Consider the following 18,917-nt stretch of genomic DNA (forward strand, 5'->3'; position numbering starts at 1 on the left):
GTCTTGGTGCTGCAGATGTAAGCATGTCTAATACTCCTTGAGTAAAATGCCTATGGGATTGGGCTCTCTTACCACAGGATTTTTTTCTGATTCTTACAGCCAAATTTTGGAGCTATATTATAGAATTTTGAAAACATGCTCCCACAGGAAATAAAAACTTTGTGCCTGAAAGGTAAAAACCTAATTGCAAACACTTGACATTTATCATAGCTATCTCTAGTAGAAAAGGATGTTAATTCCAAATGTTACATAATTAACACTTGATCTCAGAAATACTTTTTTATTTTATAAAACAATCCTAAAGATTTTGGACTGGAGTTGGACCAAAATAAAATAAAATAAATACCTGAAACCTAAAATATTAGTTGCTATGGATCTCTTACTGCTATAAACTGAATGTGAAAGGAGTCAAAGTTAAATATGAACCTTTATTATGAGGCGAGGAAATAGGTTATTTAATAATAATGCTGTATTTTAATTGGTTTATGCTTTTATTAGAAGCTCTTGTTCTAAAGCTAACAATGAGGATCAAATGTCCGTCTCTAAAGAAATTCTCTTTGTGACTTGGCATTGGTTTCTTATCAGTTTTTTTCCATCCTATGTGTCTCAATCAAGGACAACAGGTTTTGAAATTTTAGGAAAACATTTATCTTTACTTCCGATTCCTTGGCAGTATTTTATTACTATTTGAGAGCTGCTGGTAAAATGCCAGTGCAATGCAGGTTTTAGTTTTTTGAGGGAGCTGTATTTTTTGTTTTTGTGGTGTTTGCTCCTCTTTTTCCTCAACAAAACTTACTTCAGCACTACTGATTTTAGGATTTGAGGAAAGTGATTTAGCATGAAAAGAGATATTTCGAATCCATAGATTCTGAAGTATCTCTCTGGTGCCAGAGACTTGTTATGTATTTGCCACCTGGTAAACTCTCAAAACAGAAAATCACATGAAATAAAATTGCTTTTTTTTAACTTGTCATTTTTACAGTTTCTTATGTCTCGGAGATGAGATTCTTTGGGAATTCTTTTAGATACTTTGGGTTTAATACAGAGTGTGCTCATTTCCAGTTACTGAGGGAGAAAAAAACTGTAAGTATGATCTAGTGAAATTTAGTATGGATTATTGTAATATTTACCGAGTCAGTCCTGAATACTTCTCGGACCTATACATCAGATGTATGATCCATACGTATATTGACCATAAATATACTTGCAGTGACTGCCTATGAAGTACAGTAGCCTGCATATCTGACATGTAATTATTCAAGATGCTGTGGATACTTAATACAGATAATTTTTTAAAAATGTCTTCAGTCTTCAGCGATGATAAGCTACAATGTTTCTGATGAGAGCTTCTTGGTCAAGAGTTATAAAAGAAATACTCAATATCACAGTTCTAACATCTGTTTAATAATTTGGTTTACCACAGGAATATTGCTTAGTCATGCTGCATAAAAGCAGAAAAAAAATTTCTGTTATTAAGTGCGTTATGAGACCTTTAAAAAAAGATTATAGCTTGCCTTATCATTTAAGCAATACAAAATGTTAACCTTTTTTGAAAGAAGGAAAGAAAATCCTTTGAAAATTTCCTTTGTCAAACCATGTTAGTGAAACAGATTTGTTATGCAGATATTTGATACATAAAATAATTATGTGAGTGGGGGTGATCAAAGACTTGGGTTCATAAAGCAGTCTTAAATTTCACTCCTTGTAACATTTTATGTGCCACTTTTTCAGGTCTTGGTTGCGTTGAAAAGGTAGTAACTGCATTACTTAATGTGAAAGGGGTGTTTTGCTTCTGCTGTGAATAAAGGTAGTTAAGAATCATATAATTAAACTCTATGGATTCATCAAATCTATTCTTATGCTCAGTTACTTTTCTGAAACTCTAAGATCAGAAGCGCTGAAGAATATTTAATTTCCGTGGAAAAAGCCAGAGAAAAAGCCCCAAGACTGTAACCACTCAGTGTGAAGTGTTAGTATGCAATCTTTAATGATTTGGTTTTGTTTTGACAGTAAAGACAAAGCTCTGGGTGATAGAAATGCATGTTGTTCTGCTTATTTTTATAGCCAGAGATAGTGTGGGCATTTCCAAGGACAGAACACAAGTTTTCAAGCTCTTTGGTTGGTTGATTTCTGCTTTGTCCTACCCCAGTGTGTTCTGTCATTGGCTTTGAGTAGGACTGAATTCACATAAATGGAATGACATTTACTAGAGCCTTAGTCTTTTCTTTGTGCTGACTCTCCAATATTTAGGTTATGAGGAATTAGGTTTCAAGAAATATTGCTAACTACTTTGTTCTGCTTCGTGTTATCACCTGGATGAAGGTTGGCAAGTTCTGTGAAAAGCAGACATGAGTTTATCTTCCAGAAGAGTAACATTGCCTGCAGTTATGCCAATAAATCTGCAGAAAAGGGTATGGCATTTAAATCACTCTTTTAATTCTGACATTAGTATGGGTTGATAACAATGTTTAAACATGGCTCTATTTATTTTTTCACTTTTTAAAACATTTCTCTGGTGTAATAATAATAATTTTTCTTTTCTGATAAATGTAGAATTTTTTGATTTCATTGTGTGAGATATGTTTGCTTATAAATCTATGTGTGTCCATCATTAATTTTTTTTTTACTGGTGCTTGTTTCTCTGTTACTATAATTTTGTACTTTGTGCAGGAAATTATTTTTCTTACAGATTAGTGTAGTTTCTAAAGTGTCATGATTGCATTAAAATATGCCTCTGTTGAAGGCTACGATACTGTTTCTAACAGAGGATTACTGGAGTCTGCTTCCACAGGTTTTGCATCAGCCTTAAACACAATGTGCTTTTTCCTGACCTTTTCTGGCTAATGCCTTGGTAGCGGATGCCCCATCATGTATTTTGGGAACCAGGGTGACACTGTGCAGTACTTTTCCATAGCCACTGTAGGTTGTTGTTTTTTTTTTTTTTTTGTTATCTCAGTAAAAAGTGTAAGCAGTGCAAAATGATTGCATCTTATTTGCACTAGGATTGCCTAGTGTAACTCAATGCATTGGGGGTATCTGTGAAGTTAAAAATACACACAGAAATGAAGTACAGAAATATGACTCTCTGCTGAGCCAGATATATTAACTTATGAGAAGTTATTTCAAACAAGCTGTAAGTTAAAAATTAGTTTATTTTGTAAATGCGTAGATATTTTTCAAAACCTCATTGCTGCATAATGTTCTTGACTTATTATTTATAGACTCTTGTGTTATTCAGTGGCTTTTAATGTACTAGCACTGTGAAAAATAAAGTTCAGCAAACTATTACTACAGTACTAAATGGTTCTCATGAGCAGTTTACATGGAATGCAGTCTGTTTATGGCATTAGTCCTGTGGGTCTAAAGAAGTATATAAACACATAACTTTTATTGATTTGGGATGTATTGTATTTGTTTATATTATTTCATGGTTTGAGTTGGAGGGGGAACCTGTGAACATCCAGTTTTATTGGGATTGATGGGTACAGATTATGCTGCTGTTTTACTGGCATGACAACAAACTTTTTTTTTCTGGTATATTTAGATAATATCCAAGATGTGCACTTACATAGTGTTGCCTAACAATTTGCAGTATTTCTGTTACACTTCTCAAAAATACTCCTTTAAAAATTGTGGTTTAACTTCTCAGCTCTCATCCTCTCAATCTTGTGGTTACTTCCCAGTCCTCTCTTCCTCCCCCTAACACCCCTACAGAACTCAAATCTTCAGTTGTTGTAGTCATTTTATTTTTGTCTGGGTTTTGTTAATTGTATGTTAGGAGAGGAAGGTCTTTGTTCTTGCAGTGTGTAGTTGTGTTAGACTCTTCTGGTATGCACACATCAGTACTTGGTGCTGTGTGGGAGGGGAGAGGTGTAACTTTGCTCAATCTAGCATTCAGAAGGCTGGGAAACTCAGTTTTAACTCTAGTGTATATTTCAATGGATTGACTTTTCTTTTTCTTGATGTTGGAAGATAATCATTCTCTGAGAAAATACAAGACTTTTTGACAAATTCACAGTAAGATAATTTTCTGCACATTCTCTCTCATTTTTTTTCATGCTGTTATCAAATTAGCTGCCAACAGTTACTGGTTTTACTTCTTTTTATCTATGCACTTTGTAAGCCCAAAATAAAATTAATGGAAGCAGTAGGAGGAAGCAGCATAGGGTGTTGCCTTAGGTAGGTAGCTATTCGGTTGCACACTGTTTAAAAAAATTCTTGAAGGCGTGTGTCCTCACTGAGGTCTCACCGTGTGCCAAGTTTAATAGGTTTGTTAAGGCTTGTGGTGGTTGTATCTATGCAAGTAGAATTCCTTCTGAAAGCATCTTTTCTCTCTACAGAAGGGGCTTTGTTATTTTTGTAGAAATACCTGAATTCCTAGAACTAGAATACTGGCGAAAGGGAAGGCAGGAAGGTAGACAGGAAAGAGTCATGCTGATAAGGGGTAACATATGCTGTAAATTTGTTCATGTTTCTCATGGACATTAGAACCTTTGACTTAAAGTGGTGCAATTTCTACTTGTTGTTGCACTTGAAGGACCTGGAAAAGTAGGATTTTTACATTAACACTGCATAGTCAAGAGAAACTTAAACATTAGCTCATGAAATATTGTTTTAGAATATCAGTCATTACAAATAATTATTTCTTGAATTCGCGGAATAGGTAATTGTGTAAAAGTCTAGTTTAATCACAATACTGCAAAAATTGCAAGTCTTTCTTTTTCCATCTCACAAAAGGTAAAATTTTGCATTGTCAATGTGCTAATCTGACTATTCTGCCAACTTCTTGAACACTTAGGTTTTCTCATTTTCAGTCAAAATGTCGAATATACTTTGTCCAAATTTTCTTTTTACCTTCTCTTTGAAAGTCTGATATGAAGTACTTATCACAGTTGATGTGTTTTATTCTTAAGTAGTATATTTTTAACTAAGGCTACTGGGCTTTGTTTAGGTTCCAAGGGGTCTTTGTAACACAGATGGGAAAGTCACATGCTTAATGAGCATGGGGAATTATGTATATTGAGTGCTATCACAACCAGATTTGTAGTATGTATTTAATCCAACTCGGAGTAAATGTTTTTTATCTTTTGTATATATAACTTTGTACTCTAAAAATCTAGTTAAAAAATTAGATTTGAAAGGTTATAATGCATTCAAGACATTGTTTTACATTCAAAGACCAAAGATTTCTTCAATATAAACACTCACAAGTCTATTAGGTTTCTTGTATGGTAAGTAGAAGACTTAGGCACCTGATGTTGTAAACAAGGTGTATAAACAGAGACTTGTAGTTTTGTTTTTTTTTTCCCAGCAGCTGAGAACTTCATAGCACACTAGGTCAGATGATGCTAAAAAGCATTGTGTACATAGTCGATATGGATTGCAGCTGAATAATATCCAGCAATTCTTGAAGAGATTGTGTAGTATCTTTTAAATGGAAGAAATATTGATCAGAAAATGAAGATGTGATTTTAGATTGCTCAAATCTAGGACTAGTGCAAGCCTGCAAATTTCAGGATGCTCTTGCATCTTTATTCTGTCTTTTTTTCCAAAATCACATGCTGCTTTAATCAACACTTACCCCTCCCTCAAGGAAAAATGGCCACTTAAGACAAATTGTACTGAGAATTAGTAATGTCTGTCTGCAAGGCTAAGAGCATGAAAGTAATTTTTCAGTATTGTATTTGGATCCCTGAGATGAAAGGCCAGTGTGCTAATCCAGAAATTTTACATAAGGCACTTTAAGTGACATGATAATGGTGTCATTAAATGGATACCTTTTATATAATTACTGGATGCAGACCAAGCATTCATGTATGAAAAGTCTCTTCATAAGAACAGTTTGAAAAATAGTAATTTAAAAATACAAAAACAATACCAGTGTCCTTTTTGTCTTTCATACAGTAATAGAAATAAAAGAAATACAGTTATAAATAATATAATCCAAGACCAGGTTGGATGGGGCTTTGAGCAATCTGGTCTGCTGGAAGGTGTCCCTGCCCATGACAGGGGGATTCGAACCAGGTGATCTTGAAGGTCCCTTCCAACCCAAGCCTTTCTAGGATTCTTTGTTCTATAATACAGTAGTAAAATGTTTCTATAATACAGTATATAAAGGCAGCATCCTGCAAAGTTTTGAAGACAACTGAGATGTTTATTAGAGATAGGGAGAGTGGAAGATGGACTTGAATGCACTTTAAAGGCTTCTAAAGGCTTAAGGAGCAGTGGTCAGAAAAAACTGGTGATTGAAGTGAAATTTTTGAATTTAAAGTTTTTATTCAAAATGTAATATTTTCTTTAATGTATTATTGAGGGATTTGAGAGAGGGTCATGGGGATAATCACAGGTAAATCATTAGGATGGGTGTAACTGGAAATTCAGTACAGAATTATGTCTTAGACCTAAATTACTGGCATAAAACATCACAATAGGCTACTTCTTTATCTGCAGAGTTATGTTACAAATTGAATAAAGGTTTTGGGCCAGAAAAAGAGTTGAGGAAGGTTGAGAAGGAGGAATGTGTATGGGAATGGGAAGAGACCCATACTGAATTCAGAAGAATGGCAGTGTGTTTTTTGTAAGAAGTTTAAGGTTGTTAGAAGGCCAAGCTAGTATGCAGACTTACAAAAAGATCTTACAGAAAGATCTTGCCACCTTTGTGTATCTGATATGTTCTAGGATATATGTGACAGTTCGTTTCAAGAGATCTGGAATTCCTGCTTTCTTCTAATACATAAAACTTCGTGAAACTAACTTTACAGGTATCTACCTCAGATCCTTGTTTGAGGGACCATGCAACTTTCATGTTAGCTCTGAAAGGATTAATAAACTGCCAAAAATTCAGTCTTCTGTTGTACAGTACTTGCAGATACTAAATTACCTGCTTGTGACAGAGGATGAAGAGAAGCTAGGGATTCAATGATGGATGATAGGGAAGAAGGAGGGTGACAGACCAGCATTTTGTGTCATTGTGGAAGAACTCTGGTTAGGTCCAGGGACTGTTCAGGAGAGAGCTACTGACAGAGCCTCCTCCAGGGAAGGTATTGCAGCACTCATCCCCTTTCTTACGATGTAGGCCAAATAAATCTAGGTCTGAAACTATTCTTGTAAAGAATTTTAGACCAATATTTGCAGTGAATATGTACTCCTTATACTCAAGCAGGAGCCTAAAAGTGGATTCTGGTATAGCCATTGGTTGACCAGTCATCGTTCCTGCTTTGACTAGCATGAAACCAGTAAAACTTCCTACTCTTCATCAGTGTACAAGAATGATCCCACATATATAAATTAAATCAAAATGGTACTAACTTTAGCAGTCCCTGTGGTTCAGGTGTGGGCAGGGAAAGGGAGTTTTTTCTATCCTTTGGGATTCCAGTCTCTTTAAGAAATCAGATTTTCCAGAGTATTTTGTACACAGAATCGTCAGTGGTCTTGAAATTTAAGGTAAAGCACTGTGCTGAATAGTTGCCATGGAGGGTAGATAGAGATGTATGTGTGTATGTGCCCATGAGAGGGTGAGTAGTAAGTGCACAGAGCTTTTTAAAAGTCTTTTTAAAATCTCAGTGGTTTAATGCACTTGGCCATTACTTGTCCTTTGTATAGTTTGGCAAGGTTTAGTGGTACAATTAACGTTGCACTTTGTCTCCTCTCTGTCTTCAGTTCTTGAACAGATCTTTGATATGTTTTTTTTCAGTTTCTTCTTGCTTTCTTTGAACATCTAACATTCTTCATACAGTAACCAAGGAAATTGGCAGTGTTTAGTGCCCTACTCTGCTCATAATCCTCTTCTGTGGGCAGAAATCCTTTGGGAAAAAAACCCAGTTTTTTCATCAATTGAAGAAAGTGCTTGGCCATTTTCTAGCTCTAGTACTTTAGTCTCCTCTTGAATAAATTAGGCTTCAAGAAGTCAGAACTTGACCTTCAGACTGTGTTATCTGGCCTTGAAGTATATCAAGAGCTTCTGCTGAATAGCTATTTCTGCTAAAGTAAACCCCATACTGATTATGCTGCATTGCTGTATGTGAAGGGAGAAACTCAACAAACGGCACACAAGGTGTTGGTGTGAGTCTTACGCAAAAGATCAAATTTCCCTTACTTATATGACTGTTACATGTTACTTTCAACATGCATAAACAAGTACTTGAAAAATTAGAAAAATTTCTTTACTTTTGATAAACTGAAGCTACATCAGTGAATGCAAAGAAAACTCATCACATTGAACCAAGGAATTATTCATATTTAGACTTGCTTTCTTCCTCATTTTCATGCAGTTGCTATAGGTACTGCCCATGCCCCATTCTTCCTCACTCCTTGTTTATCTGCCTGTTGGTCAGGAACAGAGGCAAGACCAGCCCAACAAAACAACAGCTGCCTTAAGGACCTAAAGAAGTTACGACTGATGATGTGTTTGGTTTGCATAGTAAGGTTTTGGTAACGGGGGGAGGGGGGCTCCACAAGGGTGGCTTCTGTGAGAAGTTTCTAGAAAGTTCCCTATACGTCCAATAGAGGCAATGCTACCTGGCTCCAAGGCTGAGCCCATCATCTACCAGCAGTGGTAGTGCCTCTGAAATAACATATTTAAGAATGGAAAAAAGGGTGCTGTGCAACTGCAGCAGAAGAAAGAGAGAGAACATGTGAGAGGAACAGCCCTGGAGACACCATGGTCAGTGGAGGAGAAGGGAGGAGCTGCCCCAGGCGCTGGAGCAGAGATTCCCCCACAGCCCGTGGTGCCGACATGGTGAGACAGCTGTCCCCATGTGGGACCATGGTGGTGCGGAGACCGACCTGCAGATCCTTGGAGGCCCCCACCCACAGCAGGTGAATGCCTGAGGAAGGCTGTGACACCTGCAAAAACCCCACAATGCACAGGCTCTGGCAGGACCTGTGAGAAGAGCCCATGCTGGAGCAAGTGCAGAGTGTAAGGAGTCCTCCCCCTGAGGAGGCAGAACCAGCAGAGACAAAACGTGATGTACTGACTGCAACCTGTGTTCCTTGTCCTGCTGCACCCACTGCAGGAAGGAGGTAGACAAAATTGGGAGTGAAGTTGAACTTTGGGAGACAAAAGGGGTGGGGAAAGATGTTTTAAGATTTAGTTTTGTTTGTCATTGCCTTTCTGTGGTTTGATTGATAATAAAACTGGTTTCCCCAAGCTGAGTCTGTTTTGCCTGTGATGATAATTAGTGAGCAATCTCTCCCCATCCTTACCTCAACCACAAGCTTTTTGTTATATTTTCTCTCCTCTGTCCAGCTGAGGAGGGAAGTGATAGAGTGGCTTTGGGGGGTACCAGGTGTCTAGATAATGTCAACCCACAACAGATCAAAATGCCTCAACTGATATAATTCCTAGGTAACACTGGAAATTTTAGTCCAATTCCAGTCTGTCTAGGTCTCTTACTCTGGTAGTGACACTTCCTAAAATTTCTGTTTTGAAGTTGTCAGTATTCAGTTGCTTTTAACCTTTATTTATGTTTACATTATTTCAAGGCAACCGGTTTTTCACAGTTCAAAGTAGTTATATAAGAACATATTTACTTTGCTGCAATACAGTTTATAATGAGTTCCTTGGGAACAGTACAAAGCAAGGTGAGTCAAACTTCAAGTTACACTTTCCAAGAACACACATCCATCCTCTTCACCCAGAGTTGATAGGCTCTTGGCATGTATCTCATATTTCATCACAGATCTTGTATTTCATCTCCTGTTTCTGTCTGATCCCAATGGCTGTCTTGGACTGCTGACCAGTATCTTCACCAAACCTCATGCTTGGGCATGCTTTTCCTTAATTTTCTGCTAGAATACTTTCCCCCGCCCCCTGCCCACTATTCTTTAGTGCATTCTGATTTCTTCAGTCTTTTCATCGCTCTTGTTGCCTATTGTATCATTTCTTCTGGCAACCTTTGCCCTAAGATAGCTTTTCTGAGCTAGTCAGTCCCATTCTCTCAGAGGTTAGCAATCAAACGATATCTAGACTGAATAGCAATTGGAGCCCTCAGCTTGTCTTGTAGTAGCCTGAAAGCTAGGCTTCAATAGCTTATCATACCCATCAGCTGTATATGCAAGCCCTCAATGTTGTCATTTTACTTTGGTCCTGTTGATTGTAACTTGTTGGATTGGTGTCTGTCACCGTCTTTTTGGGTATCTTGTTTGACAAGACTTGTAGGATGATCATAACAGAAATAAAATGCATACATTTACGGTAATATGAACATGGCTTGTGTGTGGGCAAGCAAAGCAGCAGCCAGACAACCCAGCAGACCTCTGAATGTAGGGTATCACAACAAGTGTAGAGATGGAAAATGTGCTACTGGCTTCTCAGTTTTCCTGTATGATTGAAGACTGCTCAGTCTACATATGTCATTTTCATTTTAGAATAAATTATTAGAGGTAAATGTTATCAAAATAGACTAAATTTCTGAAATTATCACCCCCTTTTAACTACATCACTCACTTATTGTCCTGTTTCACTTGGTTCACCTGTTTTAGTCTGCTGCACTGGGTGACTATTATGCTTTTGCCAGCAGTTACAGGGGCAGATTTCCATGCCTAGATGCCCCTCATCTTTTTTCTGTTCCTTTAGGGGTTTGGATTTGCCAACAAAACCTGCTGACAAATCTGTAATAACACAGCAGTGTATAGTTGAAGGTTTTACTTGGTTTGAGTAAATTTACTAGCTTTACTGCAGGATTTACGCTTTATTTTATGCTTTGGCCAGAGGGAATAATGCTATGTGAATAAAAAAAAGGTTCAGAAGTGCTGAGAAATAAAATGTTCTCTCAGAATTCCTATCCTACAACAGTTAAACTTTGCTCTTATATTCGACTGATGACTAGAAACAGATACCCAGAGATGACAGTACCGGACTGGAAGGGTGTTATAGTCTGACCTGGCAAAGCAAGTTTTTCTGTCGTGTACCAAGTGGCAAAGTATTTCAGCATTGTAAAACAACCATTTATTACAGTGGGTTACCCTACGTGGCCTTTGTCATATTTGCTCTGGACATTCCTTGTGCCATTCCAGAAATACAGAGAAAATTTCCAAACTCTATCCTCTTTATCTAAAAATCTAAACTTTGCTTTGTCTTGGAGTCTACATTATTTTCTCCTCTAGTGACCTTCAGGGGAATACACAGTTGATAGAATTTATTTTAAAGGCATTCTTCTCTTTGAAGCTATGTTACAGTTCAAGCCAAAACTTCTGTTTAAAATGGCCAGTGAAAGAGAGTTTTAAGAAAAAATCTGTTCTCTTTTTTTTTTTTTTTTCTTATTTAAAAATCTATTTCAAGACTGCTGCTAAGGAAATAGGAAGCTAATTGGTCTCTTAACAGTGTTATTCAGAGACTTGGTCTTTCTCAGCTTTGCAAGAGATCTGCTCTACTGAGAAACCAGCAACATGGTGTGAGAAACCTGGTAGAAACAATAGGTACTTCTTTTTATAGCTGGTATCTCTTCAGAAACATAGACTGCAGCCAGAACGCGGCAGTAACAGATTTGCTTTCTCTTGTGCTGGAACACAGCATTCTATTTATCTCTGACAAGCGAAGGATATGTTGGACAAACTGCACTATTAAATACAGAAAGCCTCATTTAAATAATGTTAGTGCCTTGACATAAATGGGGACAAGCTATACGTACTTGAGGTTGATAACATTTTGCCCTCATCTTTGTTGTACACAGGAAACAAAAAACAGAAGTATATTTTAGTGGCTTCGTATTTAAATTTCTTTCTTCCTCTGTCTTCAGACATGACTTCTTTGGAAAGTAGATAGAAAGTAAGTGGATAATTTCTACCATTTTTCTAGGCTGGGGGATAAAAACACTGTGCACTGGTAACTTTTCTCATTTTCTGTTCCTTTTCTCTTTGACAAACTTTTTAAAAAAAATTAATACTGAAGTGCCTTCTTAAGTCACATTCTTTGAATCCTTCAGAATGATTGTTCTATCCCTCCTTTTAAGTCCAGTTTGTCGAACTGGATATTTTTCCATCTGTCTCTGGTAAGTGCATTCTAAACATTGCTATTGTGTGTTATAAAATGTAAACCTGCATATTACTATTAAATACATAAAAACTATTTAAAGCTAAGACTTAGAAGGCAGTGTGGAAACAAAGGACTGAAGATAGTAATACTACAGGTTTACTAATAAGGCTAATAAGCTGATCACCTCCACTAAATTAACTTTTCGTGAAGAAAAGTTTATGTGAACATAGACTTTTAGTAATCTGGAGAATCAAGTTTGATCTGAATATTAATCTCTTTAAGTTAAAAAATAAGGATTTTGAACCTTTATTGGAAAGGCCTTGGCTTGAGAGCAAAAACACTTTGCCATTACCAAGGGGATTTTTGTACCTTACTGGTTATTTTAGCAGTCTTCTGTGGATTTCATAAGGTAGCTCTTGAGTGAAAATAATGGATCATAAAGCATGTACATTTAGCCTAAACAACTGAACTGTATGAGTGAACTCTATGAAAGAGCATTGTGATTGCAACACTACGAAGTGGTAATGCTTGGCATAACGGAGAATAGCCTGTGTCCACTTACTCAGTGGTTGGATTATGTTACTGTCTCAGCTGAGTTTTGAAATTACTTTCCCTTGTATAAAGGATTTTACCCAAGTTTCATGGAAATTTCACCATTAATTTATTTTTACTGGCTAGGAAGGTAAAACACCTTCCTGATCATCCACATATTTGGTTTAGGTTAACTGAAAAGCCATGCATACTGTGCACTGGAGTTGAGAAGGGACCTATGTTGGATTAGCTCTCTTTAAGGAATAGTCTAAAGGAGACAGGAATAGGGAGCCATTTACCTTTCCCAGCGCCAAGAAGTTTTGCAAATACTGTGTCAGGTGTTAATGTACAAAGTAAGCATTAATAATATTTTAATGAATAATATCTAAGACTTATTTTTATCATGGCTAGTAAGACATGGTTCTTCCGTTTTGATTTAAGAGTTAATACGAGTAAGAGCCTGAAATCACTTGACTATAGATAGCTATTGTAAAAAGGATTTGTGCATTCCAAGTTCATCTTTATTTTCTAGTCTCTTTTTTCATAACTGTCTAATTTTCATTATAGCTCTTCTTTGAAGGACTTGGGAAAAGTTATTGATACCAGTCAGTATAAACTGCATTACCACACTGAGAGTTTTCAGAATTACGATGATTGCTCTAAATCACTCTCGGAATTGCTATGAACAAGATGGAGAAAAGTTTTCATGAATTTCAGAGTAGATTTTAGAAAGAGACAGATTTAGATAATGTTGGTAGATTCTTTCTTAGCTGCCTGGTGATAGGCACTGGTGACTCACAAATTTACAAAGCGATACCCCAGAGTTAATCTGCCATGATAGCCCTTGGACTTTTCCACTTTTTCAGGTCTGAGCAGAACTTTATACTCGGTGGACATCAGATGAAGTGATAGATGGAGCCTAAGCCTCTATTTCTACTGGTGCTAGGGTAGACTGAGATTTGCCATTTAACTTTCTTTGAATGCTAGACTGTATAATCTCCTGTTAACTATTTGCCATTTTATTTCCAATGTTTCCTCCATTTAAACTGACAATTTTATTTCACCTATAAAGACTAGGTCTGGGAACCTATTTTTCCATAGCCCTTGTGAATAATTAATGCAAATAAATGATTTAGCTTCTCGAGGTGTGTTTATCTAGTATAAGTACTCCTTTGACAGCTTAATCATTTGGCAAGTCTGCTTATTTCTTTCATATTTGCTGTTCCATGGAACTGTATTATCTGAAATTTTTGCTGATGATATTTATATTTCCTCACAACTTTCTTGTTATTTACACACATCATAACATTTGTATTTGAAGAATCTCTATCACTGGCTTTGTTTGGAATCTCCATAGTTTGAAAAAAAAATTTGGTAAGGTAGATTAACTTAAGACTCTCTATTTAAATAAATTGTTTGATCCACCCCTACCTTTCCTTATAAATAATGTGCATTCTTTTTAAGGAGTTTATTGTGGGCTTTACTTCTGTAGATCCCTTTGTATTTCTCACTCCTGTTTGGTCCTTTGTGGTAATGGCTGTTGGTGGTGATAAATCTTCCACTTTTAATCAATTTATTACTGCCATTCCTGCTTACGGGACATTGAACTTCACAGTGTTGCTGTTCCTATTTAATTCTTCAATTACTGTAATATTTTGGGCCAAGTGTCATCTAATTATCATATAGTTTACAAGAATCTCACTTTCTGCTCTAGAAGTAGTTGTACTATGAGTTAATTGTCCAAAATGTGGCAGTGGCTTTTAATTCACTTTTATACAGGGAAATGAAAACTTCTGTAACTTTTTATTTCTATTTATAACTGTATTTTGTTTCTGTTGACCAATATTGTAAAATGGAATGTATCAAATTGAGGATTAAATAATGATATTCGTGTTTTAACTTTCCTGTTGTGTCTTTCAAGCTCTGTTTCTCTTCAGTTTTACTGACGTTGTCTTTGCCATGATTGCATGTCACATTGTCCTCATTCTGCCATTTTTTTCCAGTATCATGATGTGATGGTCATAACCTTTGTTTGGAGGAACTTTGCTGGTACATTTTCACACATAACCTATTACAATTTGGAGATCTGCATAATTTAACCTCCCTTTTTATAATACAACATATTTACGCATTTAAAGGAGCAGTCATGTGAGGAGGGATAAGAGCTTTACCAATCTTAATGAGTTCAGTCTTTTACCTTGCTGTACAGGAATGGATTTCACTTCCCCTGCCCCATGTTGTAAAAAGTGAAACTGAGGGACTAATGCTGACTTTCCCAAAGTCAGGTGGCAAGCATGTCTTTTGAAAGTAAGAATTGGACCTTTTTGCCTATAGGTAATATAAAGTATTTTTTGTTACTTCTTTGCATTGCTATTCAGTTTCTATTTTTGGTGTAGTTTTTTCATTCCTGGGTGGCTGGATTAGGTTGGGCATGGAGTTTGTACCAGGAGTCTGAAGGAGGGGAGTGACTCTGTGGTCTGCCTAATACAGACAGTTGCCATAGTGTCATAGTAAATATAGTGCCACAGAAGATTATTACAGAAAATAAGTAGAAATTGTTTTAATTGATAATATATGCATACTGTTAACATGGAATTTAACAAGTTTTTTAATACTTTCTAAAAGAATATTTAGGTCTAAAAGAATTCTTTATGTTTTGAGGCAACAAATTTATTAATTGGTAAAGAAACTGACCTTGTCCATCCTCTTACATTGGAATAAAGGCTGGAAATTAATATTATTTTTGCTCTTTGACATGTCATTTTAAGAAAGGTTAGACTATGAAAAAAGTATGAGATTTTTCTAGGTTGTGGAAGGAAAGACAGACAATTTTTCCAGACTTCGCTATTTGTTCTTTGCTCTTTGGTTTTGTTGCAAGACAGAATACAGGAGCAGTGTTCCTTCTGCCTCTTGAAGGTATACTGTGTTCCAAATGAGAAGTCAAGATGTGTACAATTAGACATTGTATGCACCTTCTTTTAATGACAGATACGGATTTCTGGAAACTGTGAGTCCCTTTGGCCTGGAAATCCTCCCTTTGGAGGAAATATTGGAAGCTGACATTTTAACTCTAGACTGGGATATTTGAAGGGAAAGTCTTGCATTCACAGCTGATAAAGAAGACAGCAAGCATCACTAACATGCTGTTTGTTTCTAATAACAGTTGTGACTTAACCTCTTCAATATTTTGATGCTTCTACAATTTTGCTGACTCTCACTAAAGCCAAAACAGACTATTGCTAGAAGTTGTAAGCCAGTTCAAAATGCTAGATATTTCCAAGTGCCTCCATGTAGTTAAAGTACACTCCAAATTCCTCTACCCTTTGCCAGTATCAATAAGCAAAAAATTTTGTCTAGCAGGCAGCAGGGTTGGGAATTGGAGAAAAAATGCTGCAGGCAAATAGCCTGATTATTAATACTAAAGAGAGTGGTTAGCAGAGAATTAGGCCAGCATTTCAGGAGAAGTATGGCACCCTGGAGTGTAAGACTTTTCAAAGCCTGGTTTTGCATACAATAACTTTACACATAACTTAAACGTGACTGAAATTATAATATAAGTACAAAAATGCGCAGTGTTTTATTTGGGGAGAGGGGGGAATAATTTTAGAAATCATTAGCTAAAGTTTGGTGCTTTTATCTTTGTAAATAAAAGTGGCCTGATTTTTTTTAGAAGTGCTGACTATCCACTGTGTCAATGGCTATACAAAAGCATTAAGAGTCATATAAATGTCAGGTCATATTGGTGTAGGCACCTAAATATGGAATCTGTGTGCTAGTGGTTCTTTTTCTGTAGGTTCTACCTGGCTTTTTTCACACGTTAGGACTTTGGTTTGAAATTTTAAATTCCTCAGTGCAGGGCATATGTTTGTGCTGTTTCTGCAGATTGGAACTTCCGAAACAGATGGCATGAAGATTCTGAAGAAGCAGATTTGGACACCCTCTCTTAAAAGTCTATGAACACATTATTTAATTATTGTAGTGGAGATGACGGTTGAGTGGGGAAGAAGACTCGGGGGAGTAGAGTCCAGCTTTGCTTCTCTTGCTCCTCCCTCCTCCCACACTGCTTACCTTATGTGCTCTTATTCTTTTAAACAATTGCTGGTTTTTGCTTCTTCTGTTTTTTTTTTTAGTGTAAAAACTACGGTCTTCTTTTTATTTTCTTTGGTTAAATATATGATTGTGTTTTTCAACATTTATTTTACATTCTGCGTTCATTTGATTAGTGAAATGTATTTCATTTGTATTATATTTATTTAATAATATATTTTATTTTGAAGCAACATTTATAAAAATGATTTTTGGAGGGATAAAGATGCATTGCATGTAATTCTGGAATCTTGGCTGATTTTTAATATATTGAAAAACTGAAAGAGAACATGTAGGAATGCTGTACCTCCTTCCCTGCTCCCATAGACAATTAAAATGATTCATGCTTGTCATGCTGATCTTGGTGTTTTCCTCTTATAGGAAGATCTTGGAGCTGTTTATTTCTTCATTCCAGTGACTTAAATAGAAGCTATTGAGGTGTTTCTTTTTCCAACTGTGACCGTTTCAGGTTGAAACTGGGCGGAAACACCCAATTCGTGTAGTGGTTTTAGTTCACCTATTTTCATTTCCCAGCCAATGCACCAATTACTGTAGTGGTTTGAAGTTTCCTCCTTCACTGGCCTTGCTATCTTCATGTTGTCTCTCTATGTGTCTTCACTCTGTCCTTTTCTCTCACTCAGAGAGGATTCAATGTTTTGCAAGTTTCATCTGTGCAAGGAAAGAGTCCATATTCTCACCTGGCCTGCTGAGGGCATGATGGTTTGTTCCGGGCAGTGCAGAGCCACCCCTGGTCTCAAGCTGCATGATCCCTGGTGTGGCGGGGGCCACTCCTTGGCAAGGGCTCTTGGTAGCAGTGGCTGGAGCTGTTTATAGTAGAGGATTCTTCAAAAGCCACACTGGGAGGGGAAGGTGGCTAGGATCTCACCAGCAGCCTGCCCGCAGCTGAAGCTTCCCCCACTTCATCTGCCTGGCAGGCACTGGGGACCCGATCTGGCCGGGACGGGGCTCTCTCTCCTCCCCGTCCCCTGCCCAGCAGTCAGCGCGCCTGGCCCTGACCTGGGGCCTGGCCCTTGCAGCAAGGAGGGAGCCGAGCCACCTTGCCTCTTCCCAGGCCAGAAGGAAAGAGACCTTCCTGGGACTTTCCCCGATTTTTAACATGTGTATTCCCAGAGGTGTGTCAACTTTCTAGTGGCTTGACCAGATGTCAACATACAAACCTAGTCACTGATTGGTTTAATTACAGCTTTTCTCAGAAAAATCATTTCTGTAGGTGTCTTCCTTTCCTCACCAAATGTTAATAAATGCAAAACCAGCACATTAGCCTGGGGAAGAACTAAAATCTCCTTGTATTAATAAACTAGACCGGAAAGAAGATTTCAGTGTGGCTGAGGCAACTTTTTCTGCCTACTAATAGGTATAGTCAAGGGAAGTGAAACAGCTTGCTTTGGAGCAAAGTTTGAGAGTGTAGAGTAATGAAAACTATAATGAGAGCTTGTTCTCAATTAGCAGCTCTTTTCTTGTGTGCTACTTCTCAGACAAATTTTTTCAGTGGAAAACAAAGAAGGAAGAAAGTGGAGATGACTGGCCAGTCAAATACGTGGTGAGAACCACTAATAAAAATCAAGGGATCACTCAAGCTTACTCATTTCTGGAGGAAGTCAGCATGGCTGCATCTTTAGCATAGCTCTGCCACCCTTTAATTCTCAAAACATCCTCTACTTCTAGAAAGAGAAGTATTGCAACATATTTCCAAGGAAAAATGGGGTTTTGAATTTATCCTTTTTCATCTGATCTACTCCCCTTGGAATAAGTGCATTCCCAGCAATCTTAGAGGAGACTGCTTCAAACACAGCACCAAATGCATACTGAGCAACTTCTAATTAAAAAAATCCTCAAAGATTTTTTAAGTGGTGAGATTTACACCCATTTGTTAAGCAAAATGTGTAACAGAAGGTAATGAGAGCCTATTAGGTGTCTTGTCTCCTGCTGCATCTGAATCCCTTGCAAGGAAGAGAAAAAGGTCACAGCATTTGTGTTTTATAAGGTTCCCCATCATAACTGTGAGCTGGGATGATGTGTTGTCCTAAACTTGAGCAGGATTTATTTCCCTATACTGAGAAAGCTGAGTGAGAATACTCACAGAGAATGTAAACTGGGTTTTTTTCTCCTTTTTTTTTTTTTTTTTTTTTTTGGTGTGTTGTTTTGTTTTGCCTAAGCTGAGCTCCAGTAGTCCAAGGCCACCTCCAAGGCTTTCCACTCCCTGAGCTGAATGGCCACAGGCAGCTCATTATCATGACTTGTGTTGCTGTCTCCAGCATTTTAAAAACTCTTTTTCAGTTTCTCTAGCAATAAGAGTGAAGTCGTC

General features: G+C 37.2%; 1 protein-coding gene across 3 annotated transcripts in view; it reads left to right on the plus strand.

Annotated features, from left to right (window-relative positions):
• GRB14 (growth factor receptor bound protein 14) overlaps positions 1–18,917 on the plus strand; it is a 59,741-nt gene that overhangs the window by 13,159 nt on the left and 27,665 nt on the right. For 2 of the 3 annotated variants that reach the window (XM_066190041.1, XM_066190040.1), the window contains exon 1: positions 2,244–2,411. The exons of the other annotated variant lie outside the window; for it this stretch is intronic. In XM_066190041.1, coding sequence (XP_066046138.1) covers positions 2,349–2,411 — 63 coding nt within the window. In that variant the 5' untranslated portion in view covers positions 2,244–2,348. Of the gene's footprint in view, positions 1–2,243; positions 2,412–18,917 lie in introns of those variants that run through there. 3 annotated transcript variants of the gene reach the window in all.

This window comes from Chamaea fasciata, unplaced genomic scaffold (assembly GCF_029207755.1).
Source record: "Chamaea fasciata isolate MVZ Bird 193981 ecotype frontalis unplaced genomic scaffold, bChaFas1.0.hap1 SCAF_8, whole genome shotgun sequence".
Lineage (NCBI taxonomy): Eukaryota > Metazoa > Chordata > Aves > Passeriformes > Sylviidae > Chamaea > Chamaea fasciata.